The 20,404-nt window shown below is 40.7% G+C and overlaps 1 protein-coding gene across 1 annotated transcript; it reads left to right on the top strand.

Annotated features, from left to right (window-relative positions):
* Positions 1–1,737: 1,737 nt before the first annotated feature.
* Positions 1,738–20,087, top strand: LOC131363292 (disintegrin and metalloproteinase domain-containing protein 9-like). Its single transcript, XM_058405662.1, has 22 exons — positions 1,738–1,992; positions 3,061–3,170; positions 3,310–3,386; positions 3,505–3,583; positions 5,068–5,144; positions 5,822–6,011; positions 6,580–6,642; positions 6,742–6,813; positions 7,040–7,209; positions 7,653–7,743; positions 9,038–9,168; positions 10,034–10,205; positions 10,718–10,807; positions 11,121–11,316; positions 12,639–12,744; positions 12,994–13,177; positions 13,417–13,503; positions 13,819–13,924; positions 14,844–14,979; positions 17,699–17,783; positions 18,217–18,251; positions 19,745–20,087. The coding sequence occupies exons 1-22, from the start codon at positions 1,890–1,892 to the stop codon at positions 19,803–19,805; spliced, it is 2,421 nt and encodes an 806-aa protein (XP_058261645.1). The 5' UTR covers positions 1,738–1,889; the 3' UTR covers positions 19,806–20,087.
* Positions 20,088–20,404: the final 317 nt, after the last annotated feature.

A 20,404-nucleotide genomic window follows, 5' to 3' on the forward strand; every position in this document is an offset into this window, starting at 1 on the left:
AGAAAATAGAAGGAAGACTTAAGAAATGGGAATAGCTAAAACCAAACTTAGGGGGAGGGTACTTGTGGCAAATAACTTAGTAGCCTCAACACTGCCTGCCTGGAGCCCACTACGGTCCTTGTTGAAAGAATCCAGTCTGCTTTAGTTGATTTGTGTGGGACAAATTGCACGGGGTTCCTCAGATTGTGCTCTTCCTTCCTGAAGAAGATGGAGGTCAAGGGTTGATTGACATTAGAAGCAGAATCGCAACATTTCGCTTTCAAACAGTACAAGAACACCTGATAGGATCTGATTCCCTGGTATGGAGCGATGTGATGAGTTTTATATTGAAAAAAAACAGTGGTTTTGCTTGTAATCGTACCTTGCTTTTAATGGATCCAACAGTTCTTAATGTTTTTAATTTTTATAAGTGTTTGCAAAACATGGTCTCTTTTTGAAGGCCCTGCTGTCTCGTTGTTTTGGCTCCTGGAAGAGCCATTGTTGGGAGAAGGACGAATGGACATTAAGGACAGCTCTCCAGGTCTCACACTAGCACTAGACCTGAAAAAGTTCACAACACTGAGGAGACTAGTGGACACTGCAGGACTGGATTTTAAGGACACGAGAGCGGTGGCTCAGGAACTTGGGCTACGGTCACTATGGCATTATCAACAAATGGATCAGCAAGCTGTCAAAAGAGGAACTGAACTTAATCATGGAATATCATGAGGGAACAGAAACACCGGATAAAGTTGACCCCTTTCCTGAACTGGAACTTTTACCCAAACTAAACAGTTTTAATGGTTGTTATCTCGATAAAGACAAAGGACATATTTTACCTAATTATGAAGTGAAAGGAAAAGAAGTTTACAGATGTTGCGTTAAAGCTGTAAATAAAAAAAAAGACTAGATGGGAGGACAGATACAGTGTATAGAAAAACACCTGGAGTTTTAGATGACATTAAGCCTGTATGGAGGGCGTTGTATAAACTGCCACTTAGGAAACGAGCGGGTGATTAACAGTGGGGAATTTTACATGGAGCTGTGGGGGGGTTAGTGTTTTAATTTCCAAGTTAAATCCAGATGTTTTAACGACATGTCCTTTCTGTGATGAAACTGAAACTGTTTTTCATTGTTATTTGAAATGCAAAAGGCTTAGCCCTCTGTTTGAGCTGCTGGAAACACTTTTTAACTCTTTTGGTGAAACATGGTCCCAGGTTTCTTTTATCGTTGGAACTGGTTATAAAAAAAAGCTGAAAAACAGAAGTGGGAACTGATCAACTTCATTGTAGGAGAAGCAAAAATGGCTATCTACAAATTGATAAGCCGGAAAAATAAAGTAGAGAAGAAAGGATGGATCAGCTGCATTTCTGTTTTTTAGATCCCTAGTGAAAGCTCGAGTCAAAACAGACTGTAATTTTTTTAAAGAAATGAATGATTTGAGTGCGTTTATGCTGAAGTGGTGTTATGCAAATGTCATCTGTTTTATTGATGAAGGTGAACTGGTTTTTAGCACTCTTTTACACTAATTTTATTTTTATTTTTTATTTATTTTTTTAAAAGTGCTGCTGTAAAATGATGCTTGCATTGTAAATTATTGGTATTTATTAAAGCTGGGTTAAAAAACGAAACAAAAAAAATCTCTCTCTCTCCCCAATCCACCCCCCCTCCACACACACACACACCCACACACACATGTGTTGCTATTTGACTTGTGGCAGGGGAAAGACACTTTAACAGGATGAGGTGTGAGTGAAATTGCAGCAGCTCCTGAAGGCAGCATTGGAATTTCCTCAGAGCAGACAGGTGAAGGAGCAGTGTTGCGTACCTGTCGCACCTGAGCTCTCTCTCTCTCTCTCACACACACAAACACACACACACACACACACACACACTACATGCACTGAAAAATGGAGGGAGAAGAAAGCAGGAAAACCAGACGGAATTGCAGAGGACACTTTTCCACAGTTCTCCTCCTCATTTTAATCCACGCAGACGGAATCATCAGCTCAGGTGAGAAAACAAGCCACAGGGTCGTCCGTGTAATGGCTGGAGAAGGAGTACTGAGCTGGAGGAATCCTCTCTCATCGCTGTTTTTCCTCTCTCTGTTAGACTACTCGATGCCTGATATATATATATATATTTATCAATTATGAATAACACTGATGATATTAGGCAGCAAGTCAACAAGTTGATGTGTTAGAAACAGGAAAAATGGGCAAGCGTAAAGATTTGAGTGAGTTTGACAAGGGCCAAATTGTGATGACTAGACGACTGGATCAGAGCATCTCCAAAACTGCAGCTCTTGTGGGGTGTTCCCGGTCTGCAGTGGTCAGTATCTTTCAAAAGTGGTAACAGAGGCCAACAGTACGTGCTGTGCAGGTAAACCTCACTCCCCTGATCTCAAGAGGGTCTAGCGACTGATGCTAGTGCATCCGTCTCCCATGCCAGAGACCCAGGTTTGAGACCCACTCATAGCGGGTGTGAGTAGAACCTGTGGAGATTACAAAAGGAAGGAACAGTGAGACCGCCGACAAGGTCATGGGCAGCCAAGGCTCACTGATGCAGGTGGGGAGCGAAGGCTGGCCCATGTGATCCGATCCAACAGATTAGCTACTGTTGCTCAAATTGCTGAAGAAGTTAATGCTGGTTCTGATAGAAAGGTGTCAGAATACACAGTGCAGGACGGGTCAGGGCTGTTCTGGTACCAAAAGGGGAACCAACACAATATTAGGCAGGTGGTCATAATGTTATGCCTGGTTCGTATATGTATGTATTTATTTATCTATTTATTTATTCAGTTCATTATTTATTTAAGAAACACTTTTGGGGTGTGCTTTGATAGTAAAATAATCAACGATAAGGCAGTGTGAGGAAGTGTGAGTTTTCTAACTCCCCTATTACAACAATGATTTTTTTTTTTTAATTCTTTTTCAGTAAAACAAGTATATGTCAGGTGTATCAGCAGGCAGTGTTGGTATCTGAAACTTGGTGAAACTCAGATTTTTCTTGTAAATCTTGTTGTGTAACTTTCTCCTGTTCTTTGTACAGAGACATTCATTTAAACAAATATGTTCACAGATCTGTTCCGTGAACAAACGTCAAACCTGAAGAATTTCCAGATTGTCATACCTCAGCTTGTGCACAAACGATGGCAGAGATATGATAAGAGCACGCAACCACACAAACAGGTATACTGAGTTACACTCTTAGTTCATAGCTTATCTCAGTTAATAGCTTATTCAATGCACATGTTCAGGTAATAGTTTCACTTTCAATGTATAGCTCATTTATAACACCCTCTCTGTTCTGTGTGTGTATTATTTACAGAGAGCAGATTCGGAGAGTCTGACCTACTCGATTGAGATAGATAACACTGTTCACCTCTTACATCTAACCAAAAACAAGTGAGAAACGTACTTTCTTTCTCGTTGTGACGATTCACTCGTCTGTCATCTTACTGATTCCAGATTAACATGTAAACGTGTGCCTTTAGAGACTTGTGTGTTTCTGTGTGTTTCTCAGAGACTTTTTATCTCCTGATTTCACGGTGGTCTCTCACGACGTGCATCGTAACTCAGTGAAAAGCCACAAAGAGAAACCTGTAAGGCTCACGATTACTGCTTTACCTCACTGATCTAGAGGGTAGAGGGAGGAATGGAGGAACGGGGAGATTGTTGTTTGTGTGTACATTAGGGGTGGAACGGTTGACAAAATCCTCTCTTCTTTTTAACACTTTTGAAACACCATACATCAGCTTAAAATATATAGCCTTATAATCAACCATTTACAGTATTAAATTACAGTGTAAACTTTGTGGTGGCTCTAACAAAAAAAAATGAATCTTTAAATGAAGAAAAATAACTTAAAGCTGTCCAGCAACATAAAAAGAAAGATAAGATCAACCATCATAATACTTTCCTTTCTTTAAAATAAACTCACCCACTTGAAATGAAAGTGTAGTGAAATCACAAGTCAATGTGCCACTGTGTGTAAATAAATTAAATAACAAATAAGCTGACCTTAAATATAAAATACTGCATAAATAAAACTGCACTGTTTCGAAACAACATTGCTCTGTTCATTCTACTTTCATGTTCTTTTGCGAGATTAGTATGTCCACGTTTTCTGCTGAGAGACGAGACCTACATGCAGTCACAATGTCCCCTGCTGTAAACACGTAGCTGAAGTGTTTGCGGAAGGGAATATTATATCATGGCTCGAGGCTAAAGGAGCCAAAGACTGCAGCCACTATCATCAGTCTTTAGCACTCAGCACTCGTCATTCCTAACATTCACACCCGTGGCAAATTATAAAAAATACGTTACGCTGCGTGTGACCCGACCCGAAACGTACACACGTGTCTCGAACCGTGACAAAGTGAATTGAACGGTTCAGATTTTTTTCATGAACCGTTCCACCCCTAGTGTACATAGATAGATAGAAAGATAGATGTGTGGATGGAAGGATGTATGGTTGGATGGATATGTAAATAGATACAGATACAGGTGGATGGATATATAGGTGCATAGATAGATATCAAAACTCCTGTCCAGTTCCTACATCTGTGTGTGTGTGTGTGTGTTTGTGTGTGGATGGAAAAATGATTGACACATAGACATATATTTAGATGGCTAGTTACAGATAAACCAGCATGGCTGGATGTGGAGGTGGATGGATGGATGCATGGATGGTGGGCAGGTAGACTGATGAATGGATGGATGGATGGATGGATGGATGATGGGCAGGTAGACCGGTGAATGGATGGATGGATGGACAGATGGATTGATGTATAGACCTATATTAAGGTGGCTAGTTAGACTGATGAATGGACAGGTGTATATGGTGGATGGACAGCTGGATGAATGGATAAACATAGATAGATAGATAGATAGATAGATAGATAGATAGATAGATAGATAGATAGATAGATAGATAGATAGATAGATAGATAGATAGATAGATAGATAGATAGATAGATAGATAGATAGATAGATAGATAAGTAAAAATGAGTTTTAAGCACTCATACTGGTCAGAGCTGATTAGCCGCTAGCTGTGAAATGATTGGCTGCTCCTGTTTATTCCAGGTGTTGTGTCATTACTATGGCCGAGTCTCGGGTTATGAGGAATCTCTGGTGGCTTTGAGCACCTGTGATGGACTCAGGTATGTTCTTACATGCTTTTAAAGTTGGTCCTGGCTGAGGACACAGCAGCCACACCTTTATTTTCACTGATTGTCTCTATCTATAGCTGTTGATTTGTTCCTCACTGCCTAGACCACTGCTCATGTTTTTATTATGAAAGGAATCCATTGTGTATACAACAACAAGCTCACTGTAGCTCTGGTATGACTAAGCACATAACCTGGGTGATATAACGCTGCTGCTAGCTGTATTACAACCATGGTTTACAATAATAATAATAAGAAGAAGAAGTAGAAGAAGTTATATGCAGTGTTTATACAGCATTTTTTTATGTATAAGTGTCTCTGTGTGTTTTATTACAGAAAGACACACACACACTGAGTCTAATATTCAGCTGAGAATGTCTGGGGAGAACGAAAGGTTTTTGAGTTCACAGTGTTAGTGACTTCCTTTTATCGTGTGTCCTCACCCACACTTGCTCTTTTTGTAATGTGTAAAAGAGAGAGTGTGTGTGTGAGAGAGCACAAATCTCAACACCTACAAGCTGTCACACCTCATGTGGTAGATGGTAGCAGTATGAGAATTCCTGCTGAGCTCAGCAATCCTGGGACAGACTGATAGACTGGAGGAAGATGAATAAGAGATCATAAGAGATTATGAGTACAGTATGTAACTTAATGTCTATGTTATTTTGAAGGGGCGTCATTTTCTTGGGGAACAAGAGTTACGCCCTGGAACCTGCTGTACACTCCTCAAACAACGAGCACATCCTATTCCCCCTGGAGAGCAGTCAGTCGGAGCCGTTCGTGTGCGGAGTGGACAGCGAGCATGATCGTGACCATGACAGCTCCCGTGACCATGCCACGTCTATGGGCATGTTTTTACGGGTCAGTTTCTGTATAGCTAACAACTTGCGTACTCAGAGACGTTCATTCAAAGTATATTTATATGGGAAAAGTCTCTTGGGTCAAATTATTCAAATCACATGAATGTAGTGTGTAGCTCCTGGGATGCCAAAATTTTCCTGAGTAGAAGCTCCTAATGTGGGGATTTTCAATAATGTCCAGAACCTTTAAATCAGTTAAAAATCAGGGATAGAAAATTGACTGAAGAAAGAAATAGTATTTAATTTCTTAGCTGTGAATTAAGATTAATACAATGATGCATGAATGTGAACATGGTAAAGGAATCTCTAAGAGTTCTGGCTGTAACGATGACATGCAATGAGTCTTCCTTTATATTTTAGCTCTGACAGATCAGAATCAAGCATAATGGAGGCACGCCTCTGTTTTAGACAAGCTCCGCCCCCACGTGTATAACTCCTCTGAACTCCTCTGATCATCACTACGTGCTTTACTGAACTCTAAATCCGGCCCTTGGTGTAGTTTTACTGTCTTTTATCGCTTACTGTATAAAATATTCTACTGAATAAATATATTTGTTTAACTCTGACAGAAAAAACGCAACCTTCCTCAGACCAGATACGTGGAGCTAGTGTTAGTCGTGGACAATCTGAGGGTGAGCCTCTCACACTTTATTTGTGTTGTGTGGTATATTTGTGTTAGCTGGTCCAGAGGTCAGATTGTTTACTGTTTGTTTGTTTGTTTACTCGCACAGTTTAAATTGAAGAAGAGCAACCGTGTGGCCGTGAAGGACGAAGTGGTGCAGCTGGCCAATTTGCTGGACACGGTAAGAAGATGCCTGTGTGTCATTATTTCCACTGGACAGGTGTTTTATTGTTTGAATGCAAATGTACCACTTTGTGTAGATTCCTCAGCATTAAAGAGTCTCCTGTCATGTGGTGAATTAAATTAAAACACTTCAGCTATTTGATTATTTTCCTACAACAGCACAAGACGAAACGTTCCTCTCATTCCTTTCATAGCCCTGAATAACCCATCTTTCCTTTCCCTAGTACTTCAAGCAGCTGAATATTAACATCGTCCTGGTGAGGCTGGAGATTTTCGAGAAAGGCAACCCGTTTAACGTTGAAGGAAACGCCAGAGATGTTTTAAAACGTTTTGTTGACTGGAGGAAAAAGAATCTGATGTCACGTGTCCGGAACGACATGAGCCAGCTTATCCTGTAAGTGAACGCTAGAAGATAACATAGAGAAAGTTAAACCAGAAAAGATCCACACAAACACAAAAATGGAGGAGAATTAAAACATAGTCGTTGTTGTTGGAAGTTTTGGAATGTAGGAATGTAGGGATGGTTAAACCACAAGACGCCTTTTTCAAAGATGGTTTTAGGAGTAATTTCGTAATTAAGTCAATAGTCAGTGATTAAAACAGACAGTCAGGTCTGATGCATGATGCAAAGTGAAATCAGAAGTAAGCTACAACACCTTAATAGGATAAACTTAAGCATCTACACAGAGCAGTGTTACAGACTATTAGGTGATATTAGAGAATTAAAAGAGAGAAAGAAATCAATACAAATTAAACATTCTATTACTGACATGCTGCTAGTCTAATCCTTTATCTCTATTTAGGTTTAAGTCTGTGTGTGTGTGTTTTTCTTAAAAGGGGTCGTACAGGAGCATACAACGGAGGGATCCTTGGCATGGCCTATGTGGGCACTGTTTGCTCAGCAGGCAACGGAGGTGGAATTAGTGTGGTCAGTAAATAAATTGTTCTAAATAAATTAAATAAAGAGATTACAAACATCATTACTCTCCTGGTGTTGAGTGTCCGGAGACTGCGAGCCAGGCCAAAACTGGGACATCTGCCTGTACATTCACATGAATGTATTATGGAGTTGGCCCACCCTTTGCAGCTATAACAGCTTCAACTCTTCTGAGAAGGCTTTCCACAAGGTTTAGGAGTGTGTTTATGGGCATTTTTGACCATTCCACTAGAAGTGCATTTGTGAGGTCAGAAACTGATGATGGACGATAAGGTCTGGCTCACAGTCTCCGCTCTTATTCATCCCAAAGGTGTTCTATCAGGTTGAGGTCAGGACTCTGTGCAGGCCAGTCAAGTTCCTCCACACCAAACTCACTCGTCCATGTCTTTATGGACCTTGCTTTGTGCACTGGTGTACAGTCATGTTGGAACAGGAAGGGGTCATCCCCAAACTGTTCCCACAAAGTTGGGAGCATGAAATTGTCCAAAATGTCTTGGTATGATGAAGCATTAAGAGTTCCTTTCACTGGAACTGATGGGCCAAGCCCAACCCCTGAAAAACAACACCTGAATTCAATGATTTGGAGGAGTGTCCCAAAACTTTTGGCAATATAGTGTAGATTGAAACATTTCACTACATCTGAGCAGCTTCTCCAGTCTGAGGGAAGTTAGCAGGATTCCACGAATTTATTGAATAGAATAGAGGCCTTTATTTGTCCCATATACATTACAGCACAGTGAAATTCTTTCTTCACATATCCCAACCTTGGAAGTTGGGGTCAGACCACAGGGTCAGTCATGACACAGCACCCTGGAGCAGTTAGGGTTAAGGGCCTTGCTTAATTGCCTAACGGTGGCATCTCAGCAGTGCTGGGGCTTGAACCCTGACCTTCTGACCAGCAACCTAGGGCCTTAACCACTTGAGCCACCAATGCACATTATTATGTATTTATTAATACATTTATTTATTTACAAATGTATTAATACAGTGATATTTAGACTAACATATTTAAGTGATGTCACAGATGACTGAACACACACAAGGTGGAAAAACAGAAATGTCTATAAAATGAAAGAGAGCGAGAAAGACAGAAAGAAAGAAAGAAAGAAAGAAAGAAAGAAAGAAAGAAAGATGGACAGGGAGAGGCACAGCAAGTGAGGGGGAGGGATAGGGAAGAAGAGACAGAGTAAAGGTCAGAGAGCTAGATTGAGGGAGAGAGCGGGAGGTTTAAAAATGTGAAGTATTTAATGTCATCCTTTCTAAACTCTATCTGTTTTCTCTGCAGTTCAGTGACGATAACTTCCAGTTTTATTCCACGGTCCTGGCTCACGAGATGGGACACAACCTGGGGATGAACCACGACACCTCGTCCTGCCAATGTGGAGCAAGCAGATGCATCATGAGCGCCGGCGCCAGGTCAGTACTGCGCACTCACTCCAAACATACAGGGGAACACTCCACGTGTGGTGCTGTTAGAGGGAAATAATCAACATGATGAGTTTATAGGTTTAATATAATGTTACAGGTATTACAAACAGTTGTTCAAAATCCAAGATGGTGTCAGAAATCATAAAGATTTACAGTCTCAGCTTCTTCTTTGACCTCTGACACAGGAGACTCCTTCTATAAATATTTATATTGGGGTGTCCAGTCTTATCCGCAAAGGGCCGGTGAGGGTGCAGGTCTTCATACCAATCAATCTTGGCTTTCAGTAGACTCAGGTGTGGCTTCTGCTTAGATGGAATGAAATAAACCTGCACCCACACCGGCCCTTCATGGATAAGACTGGACACCCCTGGTTTACGTGAATAAGCCTCTTGTTGCAAAATATCAAAGATTATATTTTAAATGTGTTTCTGATCAGTGGAGTAGCATCTGCTGTGAATGAGCAGTTGCTATAGAAACACTAATTTCTAATATGATTAGAAGCCACCAGAACTGAACAGCGGTTCAGTTCAGCGGTTAATGTACATTAATCTGGATTTATGTTAAAGTTAATGGTTAACACTCTGGACTCTGAATCCAGCGATCCGAGTTCAAATCTCGGTGGAACCTGTGAGTGCTTCCTTAACCCTCATTGCTCCAGGGGCTCTGTATCATGGCTAACCCTGTGCTCTGACCCCAAATTCTGACCCTAAGTTGGGATATGCGATGAAAGAATTTCACTGTGCTGTAATGTATGTGACATATAAAGCCTTCTATTCTATTCTGTTAAGTAAGGTTAGAGATTTCTCATTCATTTTTTAATTGTGTCGATGTGTGTGGGTGTGTGTGTGTATAGTGAAACAAGGTTGTTTAGCTCGTGCAGCGGTACAGATTTTGAGAACCTGGTCCTGCGTGGAGGAGGTGTATGTCTGCTGAATCAGCCGTTTCCGAACAGCACCATCTCCGTACCTAAGTGCGGTAACCAGATCCTGGAGGGAGACGAGGAGTGCGACTGCGGACCCCCAGAGGTACTGTTAGGAGAAGTGAAGGCGCAAAATAGGATTTTGAAAACACTTCAATCCTGATTTTGTAATTTTACACTAACATGAACCTCGATTTGTTTGTGTAACTGTTGAGGAGTTCCTGTGAATTTATATACTGATAACACCATCAGAGTTAAACCACTTATTCATTTGAAAGAGACGAGATCAAGTTCATAAAAATTAGCATGAATCAAACAAGCAGGACAAAAGTAATGGCACCCTAAAACAGGAAGAAAAATTAGTGTGACTGTGTCACTGGAAGATTTAGCTCTTTCACTGCTGTTTTCAGCCCCCTTTACCTTTTATGGAGTTTTAATATTTATATTATAATATTTTAAATATTTAAAATATTTGCTGAAGAAAAGAGAAGAAACAGAATTATTAATAACAAACAAACAATAAACCACTTTTCCAGGTATTATTAAGTTTGTATGTAATTAACTTTATTTCCTCATTTGTGTGTGTGTTTGTGTGTGTGTGTGTGTGTGTGTTTGCAGACCTGCAGTAATAAATGCTGTGATGCAGCAACATGCACTTTCACAAAGGGTTCAGTCTGTGCTGCTGGAGCCTGCTGCAAAGACTGTCAGGTACACACACACACACACACATACACACACACACATCTATCTTACTTTTCAGGTTAGGGCATCTAAATAACACCTGAGTAACCAGGTTCATAGATTAAAATGTCTTGCAAAGAGAGACACTGATAATCAGAAACATATGTCAGGTGAAGAGTTTTTGCAGGTGTAACAAACATCACACATGCATCAGTTTAAAGTCTGGTGTTAAACTGTGCACCACTGCGTGTGTGAAGAAAGTTTTGAAAGCTGTTGTGTGTTAAATATGATCTTGCTTATGTATCTCTGGATTCCTGATTGACATCTGTATCTCCTCCAGCTGCTGGTGTCTGGAACGCCCTGCAGAGAGTCAGTGAACCAGTGCGACCTGCCCGAGTACTGCACCGGCCAGTCCAGTTTCTGCCCTCCAAACTCATACCTAATGGACGGTCTGACCTGCGAGGGCGGCACCGCATACTGCTATGAGGGCCGGTGCCAGACGCTGGACTACCAGTGCAAGCAGCTCTTCGGCCAAAGTACTTACCTTCTACTTTCACTTCATTACAGAGTATGAAGAAAAACATGAAATACTACAGTAATGCAGACAACAAACCAAACTGAAAAGCGTAAACCTTTATTACATCGGCCAGTACAACCAGCAAGTGTCAACAGTCAAACCCCAGAAATCCCACTGCAGTGCTTTTTGGTGTAGCATGGCTGCAACAGAGTAATGAATGAGAAGTTACACTAAATTGCCAAAAGTTTTGGGACACCCCTTCAAATCATTGAGTTCAGGTGTTGTTTTTCAGGGGTTGGGCTTGACCCCTTAGTTCCAGTGAAAGGAACTCTTAATGTTTCAGCATACCAAGACATTTTGGACAATTTCATGCTCTCAACTTTGTGGGAAGAGTTTGGGGATGACCCCTTCCTGTTCCAAAAGCAAGGTCCATAAAGACATGAGCGAGTTTGGTGTTAGGAGCATGAAATTGTCCATAATGTCTTGGTATGCTGAAGCATTAAGAGTTCCTTTCACTGGAAGTAAGGGGCCGAGCCCAACCCCTGAAAAACAACACCTGAAATCAGTGATTTGGAGGGGTGTCCCAAAACTTTTGGCAATTAAGTGTATATCACTGTCCGATCACAGCTTTAAGTCGTGGTTGGGGGCGGAGTTTCAGTCATTAGAGAAGAGCCTGAATGCATTCGTCCTTTTTTGTTGTTTAAGAGGTGCACATATAAATAAACTGTTATTAGCTCATATTATTGGATTATTGAACGGTTTTTATCTGGTGTCCAGCTCAGAATAAACAATTTATTTCAAAACTGGCATAAAGCAAAAGTAAAGAGTAAAGTCGTAGAGGTCATTTGATACCATTAGACATGAGTGTAAAAACCATGAGATCCACATCTATAAATTACTGTAGAAAATAAACATTACTTAAATGGTGCCTGACCTACTGGTCAATTCTATTCAATTTTATTCATAAAGCTCTTTTGCTTAATGTTCGCTAAACAGCTTTACATAGATAAGTATATAAATTCAGGATATGAATTTAAAATAAATAAATTGATCCCTAATAAGAAAGCCTGAGGCGACTCTCATATCAAAGGTTAAGTATTTATGTATTATTTTTTTCACTCATCAAACACCTTCATGTGATTAACTTTACATTGGGAATTAAAATTGGCATTTTTATTATTGTTGTAATATTGTTTTTGCACGATGTTACACTGAGATTCATCCTGAAAACTGAACTAATTCTGTTTTCATTTCATTTCTTATTGAAATATTCCACACTGTAATTCTAAATATTATCAGTAAATTTTCATCAGCTGTACTGTGGTGTTGTTGTTTTCTCAGGTGCAGTAAAATCCAATGATAAATGCTTCAGCCACGTGAACACACAAGGCACCAAGTTCGGAAACTGCGGCTACTCCGGGTCCAAAATAACCGCGTGTTCTGTGGCGTAAGTACCACTCTCTGCTCCTCAGATTTCTCCCTATGTAGCAAATTCTGTTATAGCTGTTACTTTTTTGTGACGTTTTTCTTCTTCAGGACAGAGAAGATTTACACATCTTCATGGTTTCTCATGACTAGCTGATTTTTTTTTTATCTTAATAACTTGAAGAGACAGAATAACTTGAAGAGAGGCTGCTGAGGGAAGCGCTGTTTAAAACATCAGGAACGTTAACTTTCCTAAGCTTTTGTCCTGCAGGAACTCCATGTGTGGGAAGATCCAGTGCACAAATTTCGAGTCGAATTACCCCCTTCCTGGAGCAGTCATCAGCGTTGAGAACATAGAATCAGGGATCTCGTGTAGTAACGTCGACTTCAACCTGGGACCAGACGTTCTGGACCCGGGGTACGTCAAAACAGGGACCGTCTGTGCTGCAGGGAAAGTGAGTCTGTGGTGTCTTTTATCCGGCACATGTCATCTCTACGCCTTATATTATAATACCAGCATTGGCTAGCTTTCATGCTAGGTGTTTCTTAATCACCTAGCAAGAGCGTTCACACGCAAGTCAAAGTTAAATATTCTTCATAGTCCTAATCATCTTTATTTTTAACATATACCTTAAGTGCATTACGAGTTTAGTTTAAATTATGCATTAAACATGTATACATGGCCCTCCCTCAGGTCTGCATGAACTTCCAGTGCGTGAATTCATCAGTGATGACACAGGGGCAGAAGTGTAAAGCTTCAAGAGACTGCAACGGCAACGGGGTGTGTATCGTAACGGGTGTGATACTGTGATACTGGTAAAATAACTGAATAAGTCAGTACAGAGCCTACAACAGAGAGAGAGAGAGAGAAAGTACTAATGCTAGGAGTACTATTAATAGAAGTCTAAGGGTGTGACGTGAACGTGTGATGTAAGGGTGTGACGTGAGCATGTAACATGAGCGTGTAATGTGAGTGTGTGACATGAGCGTGTGATGTGAGTGTGTGATATACTGTATGTGTGGTGTAGTATGTGTGGTGTAGCATAAGGTTGTGTGATGTGAGTGTGTGATGTGACATGAGTGTGTTATGTTCCAGGTGTGTAACGATAAGGGACACTGTCACTGTAACTACAACTGGGCTCCCCCTTACTGCGACAAACGGGGCATGGGAGGCAGTGTAGATAGCGGACCTGCTCAAATAGGTACACACACACACACACACACGAATGAATTTAAAGTCTCTCTTAAGTACACAGATGAGTACTCTCTCCAGTTTCTGTTGACCCCTTTTCTTTACAGATCACAAATAGTGCCCCCCCATTAAATCAACAAATCAAAAAAGTTAATTTAAAGTATGATAAAATCTCATTACAGCCAGATCTGTTCATGCAGTAATATACTGATCAGGCATAACATTATGAGCAGTGACAGGTGACGTGAATATCACTGATTATCTTCTCATCATGGCACCTGTTAGTGGGTGGGATATATTAGGCAGCAAGTGAACATTTTGTCCTCAAAGTTGATGTTAGAAGCAGGAAAAATGGACAAGAGTAAGGATTTGAGCGAGTTTGATCAAAAGGGCCAAATTGTGATGGCTAGACCACTGGATCAGAGCATCTCCAAAGCTGCAGCTCTTGTGGGGTGTTCCTGTCTGCAGTGGTCACTATCTATTCAAAGTATCTTTTAAGTGCTGTAAGTATCCTGTAAGTTGCAAAGTGGGGCCCATCTTAGTGCCAGATACCACAGCACAACTTCAGGGATCTAATGGAGCCCATGCCTCGATGGGTCAGGGCTGTTTTGGAAGCAAAAGGGGGACCAACACAATATTAGGCAGGTGGTCATAATGTTCTGCCTGATCTGTGTATATTAGTGATAAACGAGACTCTTTTTCGATTCATATTTCATCGTATTAGTCTTATTTTACGTTACACCATACTACATTAGACAGCAGTCGGCCTGTATTTTCTATCCCTAAAAAAATCACCAAAGAGGTGATTTGAAGTAATCTGAATATGGAGCTTTCTTAACATATTAAACTGCTGCACTAAGACTTAAGGTTCTTAATTCCGCACTGCTGTATAATGTGGTGAAAGTACGAGGCATGTGTTCTTTTCACAGATTACTCGCTGAGGAACGGCCTGCTCATCTTCTTTCTGCTGGTGCTGCCCATTCTGCTGGTGTCTGGTCTTCTTAACTTTTTCAGACGGGACTTGCCAAAACGGTGCTTCAGGGCACGACGGTCCAGATGCCAGAGGTACAAACCACCACAGATTTTCTAAAGAGAAGTAAATACATACTGAAGACAAATCAGTGTCTCACACATTCAACTTCATCTCCAGGACCATGTAAATCTGTAAGAAAGTTGATTATTATTATTATTACACCTCTGATGGTTACACTGCACTGACACTGGAGACTCCTTTCATCCGTGTTAAAGTAAATAAACATCAGTAGTGTACACTGCTAAGGACAGGGTAGATTTCTTTTGTATTTTTTGTGATTTTTAAGGTGCTACATTACAGTAAAGAGATCATTTGGTAACGCCTTGTTGTGAACTCCGACGCTCTTTGTCTGGAATGCCTTTAGGTGGAAGATCGTGTGTGAGGTGAAACAAGATACCAAGATGTACAGTAATGAACATTTTTGGATTTTGAAACATGAGCGGCAGAGCGGCAGGAATTTATCCATAGGCATAGATAGATATAAGATCCGACTTTAGAGACAATAAAAAAAAAATTGCGAGTATAAACCAAAAGACGGTAAATTTCCAGTAAATTTCCATGGGAACTTCATCTCGGGAATTTTGGAAATATTCCAACTTGGAATTTACTTAAAAGGCATGGCATAGACATGTGGCCTCAACAGCCCTGCAGTGCTGTGTGCATGTGATTGAGGAATATACAGGGTTGTTTTATCTGGTTGTTTTAACCAAGATTATGCTGCAAGATATTTTTTTCAACTACATTTAAGTTCCCTGTTACAGGCTAACCTGCAATTTGCAAATTCCCAGTTTATTCCCATTAATTCCCGTATATTCCCATTAATCCCCATATATTCCCATTAATTCCCATATACACTACTCACAAAAAGTTAAGGATATTCGGCGTTCAGGTGAAATTTCAGGATGCACCTAAAATGCACTATAACCTTTACAGGTGAACTTAATTTGACCTTCTCTACACTTTTGAATGCACATGTCCAACTGTTCAGTGTTTCAGTACTTTTTGCAGAACTTGCTGTTCTCTAACAAGGTGCTTAACGGCAAAATTCACAATTTTCTTGGAGTTTGATCCAGGAATCGACCAATAAATTTTCTGGGTCAATTAGAATTGGTATTTAAACAGTCCTCTTCATCATGCTGTTCACATTTTGACATCATGAGACCGAGATGACACCTAACAACTGATCAACAGTACCTCGCCATTGCGAGGCTTCAAACAGGATGTTCTCAGAGGAAAGTGGCCACTGAGCTTAGAGTGTCACAGAGTGTCATCAGCAGGTTGCAACAGAGACACAGAGAGACTGGAAGAGTCACAGAAAGGCATAGAAGTGGACGTCCTTTGGCCACATCCCACATTGATGACCCGCTTCATTGTGAACAGTGCCCTGTCGAACCGGATGATGAATGCCACTCAACTCCAGGCACATTTAAGGGAGGTGAGAGGCACCCAAGTGTCACGTCAGACCATTCGAAACTGTTTACATCAGCGTGGTCTGCGTGCTAGATGACCTGCAAGGGTACCTGACCACACCACCAGACATCTTGCATGGGCCAGGGAGCATTTATGTTGGACGAGGGACCAGTGGGCCTCAGTGCTGTTCTCTGATGAAAGTCGATTCATGTTGAGCAGAAATGATGGCCACCAACGATGTTGGAGACGTCAAGGAGAGCGCTATGCATCAGCCACTGTTGTGGTGGTGTTACAGTCTGGGCAGGTGTGTCTACTCAATATAGAACTGCACTACATCTTGTGAATGGTACAGTGACAAGCCAATACTACCTGAATAACATCATTAATCCAGTCATTGTGCCCCTGCATGAACAACACAGGCCTAATTTCATCTTCATGGACGACAATGCTCCAGCTCATCGAGGTTGCATCATTAGGGAACGGCTGCTGGAAGCTGCGGTACCTCAAATGGAGTGGCCTGCACTTTCTCCAGACCTGGATCCCATAGAAAACCTATGGGATCAGCTGAGTCGCCGTGTAGAGGCTCGTAACCCTGCACCCAAGAACCTCAATGACCTGAGGGCCACCCTTCAAGAAGAGTGGAATGCCATGCCTCAGCAGACAATAAGTCGACTCGTGAACAGCATGAGACGTCGTTGTCAAGCTGTAATTGATGGTCAAGGGCACATGACAAATTATTGAGACATTGACATTTTCTGTTGTGGTATACCCACCACTGTTGTTGGCTTTTGTTTCAATAAATTGTTTGAGATGAGGAAATCACCATTGCATCTACTTGCTTCTACTTAAATGCCCTACTTTCATGATATAATATTACTGTAGCGTCAACTTTTTACATTTTCCATAAATTTCACCCAAAAGCCAAATCTCCTTAACTTTTTGTGAGTAGTGTATTCCCGTTAATTCCCATGTAAAGTTTCCAGCCTTGAAAATTCCTGGAATTTGGCAACCCTAGGAACAAGAACAGAACACACTCACCATTGACAAATGCTAGATGAAGAAACAGTGAAACACAGGAGCTTAAATAATACAACATCAAGCAGGTGAACAGGGTCAAGAAAGAAAATTAATCAACAACAGTTCAACCAATGGTCAAGGTTGCCCTCTGGTGGTCTGAGGTAATCGTCTGTAGTGGTTGTTACACATTGTTACGGTATTTATCCTTCAGCCAACATTTTGACATGTTTTATGAGTCAATATCTATAATGCTTTTACTCATAAAGCAGTAAAATAATTGATCAGATCTTCCACTAATCACGCCACTGATGTCCCACTTCACAGGACTAATGAAGCCAACACTCAGAGGAACAACCAGCCAAATGGAATCGTACCAGCACATCCTCCTCCACCCATACAATATCCACAGGTAAGCTTTAATACATTCAGAATTATTTATTTATTTATTTATTTATTTATTTATTTATTTATTTGGGTATTGCTTTTATGTCTGAGCATCCAGAGATGCAGAGATAACTTGATGTCTCTTTTTTCTCAATATGTCATGTTTACATTTACATTTATTCAACAGAGACGTTTACCTGAGGAAATACAAGCCATTTATGAGAGAGTTATGTGCGTGTGAGAGTGTGTGTTTAGGAGTGTGAAAGTGTGTGAGAGAGTATGTGAATGTGAGTGTAAGAGTGTGTTAGTGTGATTGAGGGAGTTTGGGAGAGAGTGTGTGAATGTCGGTGAGAGTGTGTTAGTGTGATAGTGTGTGAGAGACTGAGAGAATGTGTGTGAGAGAGTGTGTGTATGAGTGTGACTAAGAGAATGATGTGTGTCTTTGATATTTGTTTCAGAATCTTTTTGCCATTACCATTGAAGCTCAGGCAAGGTAATAAACCCTGTATATATACATACATATACAGCCGTTGGACAATGAAACTGAAACACCTGGTTTTAGACCACAATAATTCATTAGTATGGTGTAGGGTCTCCTTTTGCGGCCAATACAGCATCAATTCGTCTTGGGAATGACAGATACAAGTCCTGCACAGTGGCCAGAGGGATTTTGAGCCATTCTTCTTGCAGAATAGTGGCCAGGTCACTACGTGATGCTGGTGGAGGAAAACGTTTCCTGACTCGCTCCTCCAAAACACCCCAAAGTGGCTCAATAATATTTAGATCTGGTGACTGTGCAGGCCATGGGAGATGTTCAACTTCACTTTCATGTTCATCAAACCACTCTGTCACCAGTCTTGCTGTGTGTATTGGTGCATTATCATCATGATACACGGCACCGCCTTCAGGATACAATGTTTGAACCATTGGGTGCACATGGTCCTCCAGAATGGTTTGGTAGTCCTAGGCAGTGACGCGCCCATCTAGCACAAGTATTGGGCCTAGGGAATGCCATGATATTGTAGCCCAAACCATCACTGATCCACCCCCATGCTTCACTCTGGGCATGCAACAGTCTGGGTGGTACGCTTCTTTGGGGCTTCTCCACACCGTAACTCTCCCGGATGTGGGAAAGACAGTGAAGGTGGACTCATCATAGAACAATACATGTTTCACCTTGTCCACAGCCCAAGATTTTCGCTGCTGGCACCATTGAAACCGACGTTTGGCATTGGCACGAGTGACCAAAGGTTTGGCTATAGCAGCCCGGCCATGTACATTGACCCTGTGGAGCTCCCGATGGATAGTTTTGGTGGAAACAGGAGAGTTGAGGTGCACATTTAATTCGGCAGTGAGTTGGGCAGCTGTGGTTTTATGGTTTTTGGATACAATCCGGGTTAGCACCCGGACATCCCTTTCAGACAGCTTCCTCTTGCGTCCACAGTTACTCCTGTTGGATGTGGTTCGTCCTTCTTGGTGGTATGCTGACATTACCCTGGATACCGTGGCTCTTGATACATCACAAAGACTTGCTGTCTCAGTCACAGATGCGCCAGCGAGACGTGCACCAACAATTTGTCCTCTTTTGAACTCTGATATGTCGCCCATAATGTTGTGTGCACTGCAATATTTTAAGCAAAACTGTGCTATTACTCTGCTAATTAAACCTTCACACTCTGCTCTTACTGGTGGAATGTGCACTAGGCTGGTCAAATTTAGCCATGAAACCTCCAACACTAAATTGGCCAGTGTTTCAGTTTCATTGTCCAACCCCTGTACATACACCATATATTATTTATATTTATTTACATAAGTGTCTCATCTTGAATGGAATGCTATTGATTTTTACAATGCAGAATGATACAAAGCTCCATTACTGACTAATAACAAACAAACTCCTAATAATATACATATAACTGTAAAGAGATGTTTATATAACGTTGATGGAAGTTAGAGTAAAGTGTATTTTTTTCTTTGCACTCACAGCTCTAACAATCAGGGTGTTGTGCAGCCTACAGTTTGGACTACTCAGCTTCCCAGAAACTGACCGGAGTTCCTCGACCCATTCCACCCAGGAACATCGTGACCTGAGCGAACTAAAACTAAAACTCTCCTAGTGAAGGAGCATCAGACTTGTCTCTAGTGTTATGTAACGTATTGTAATTCTGCCAGTGATGATTCTATACATGGACTAGAATGTTGTTTGTTACATACCCCATTACATTTTTTATAATATAAAATGCATATAGTTAATATATCTAATATAGTTAATATAGCTAATAAATCCTTTTAAATTTCTAGATATTTTTATGATCAGCTACAAATAATTTCCCCATGCATAATTCTAAAATTGTATATATTATATTATATTATATTATATTATATTATATTATATTATATTATATTATATTATATTATATTATATTATATTATATTATATTATATTATATTATATTATATTATATTAAAACAGATTCATGACTAAGTCTCGTGTGGTGAAGTTAATATCAGCAGCAGGTCCATCCTGTAAGAATAAGATCATTATTAAGAAATAAGAATTGATTAGAAAAATTCAACTCAACTTCCAGACAAATCAGTTAAAATTTGACTTTGCAATCAGGTGGGTGGAGTCTTCATTCACAAATT

This window comes from Hemibagrus wyckioides, linkage group LG13, assembly GCF_019097595.1.
Source record: "Hemibagrus wyckioides isolate EC202008001 linkage group LG13, SWU_Hwy_1.0, whole genome shotgun sequence".
Taxonomy (NCBI): Eukaryota; Metazoa; Chordata; class Actinopteri; order Siluriformes; family Bagridae; genus Hemibagrus; species Hemibagrus wyckioides.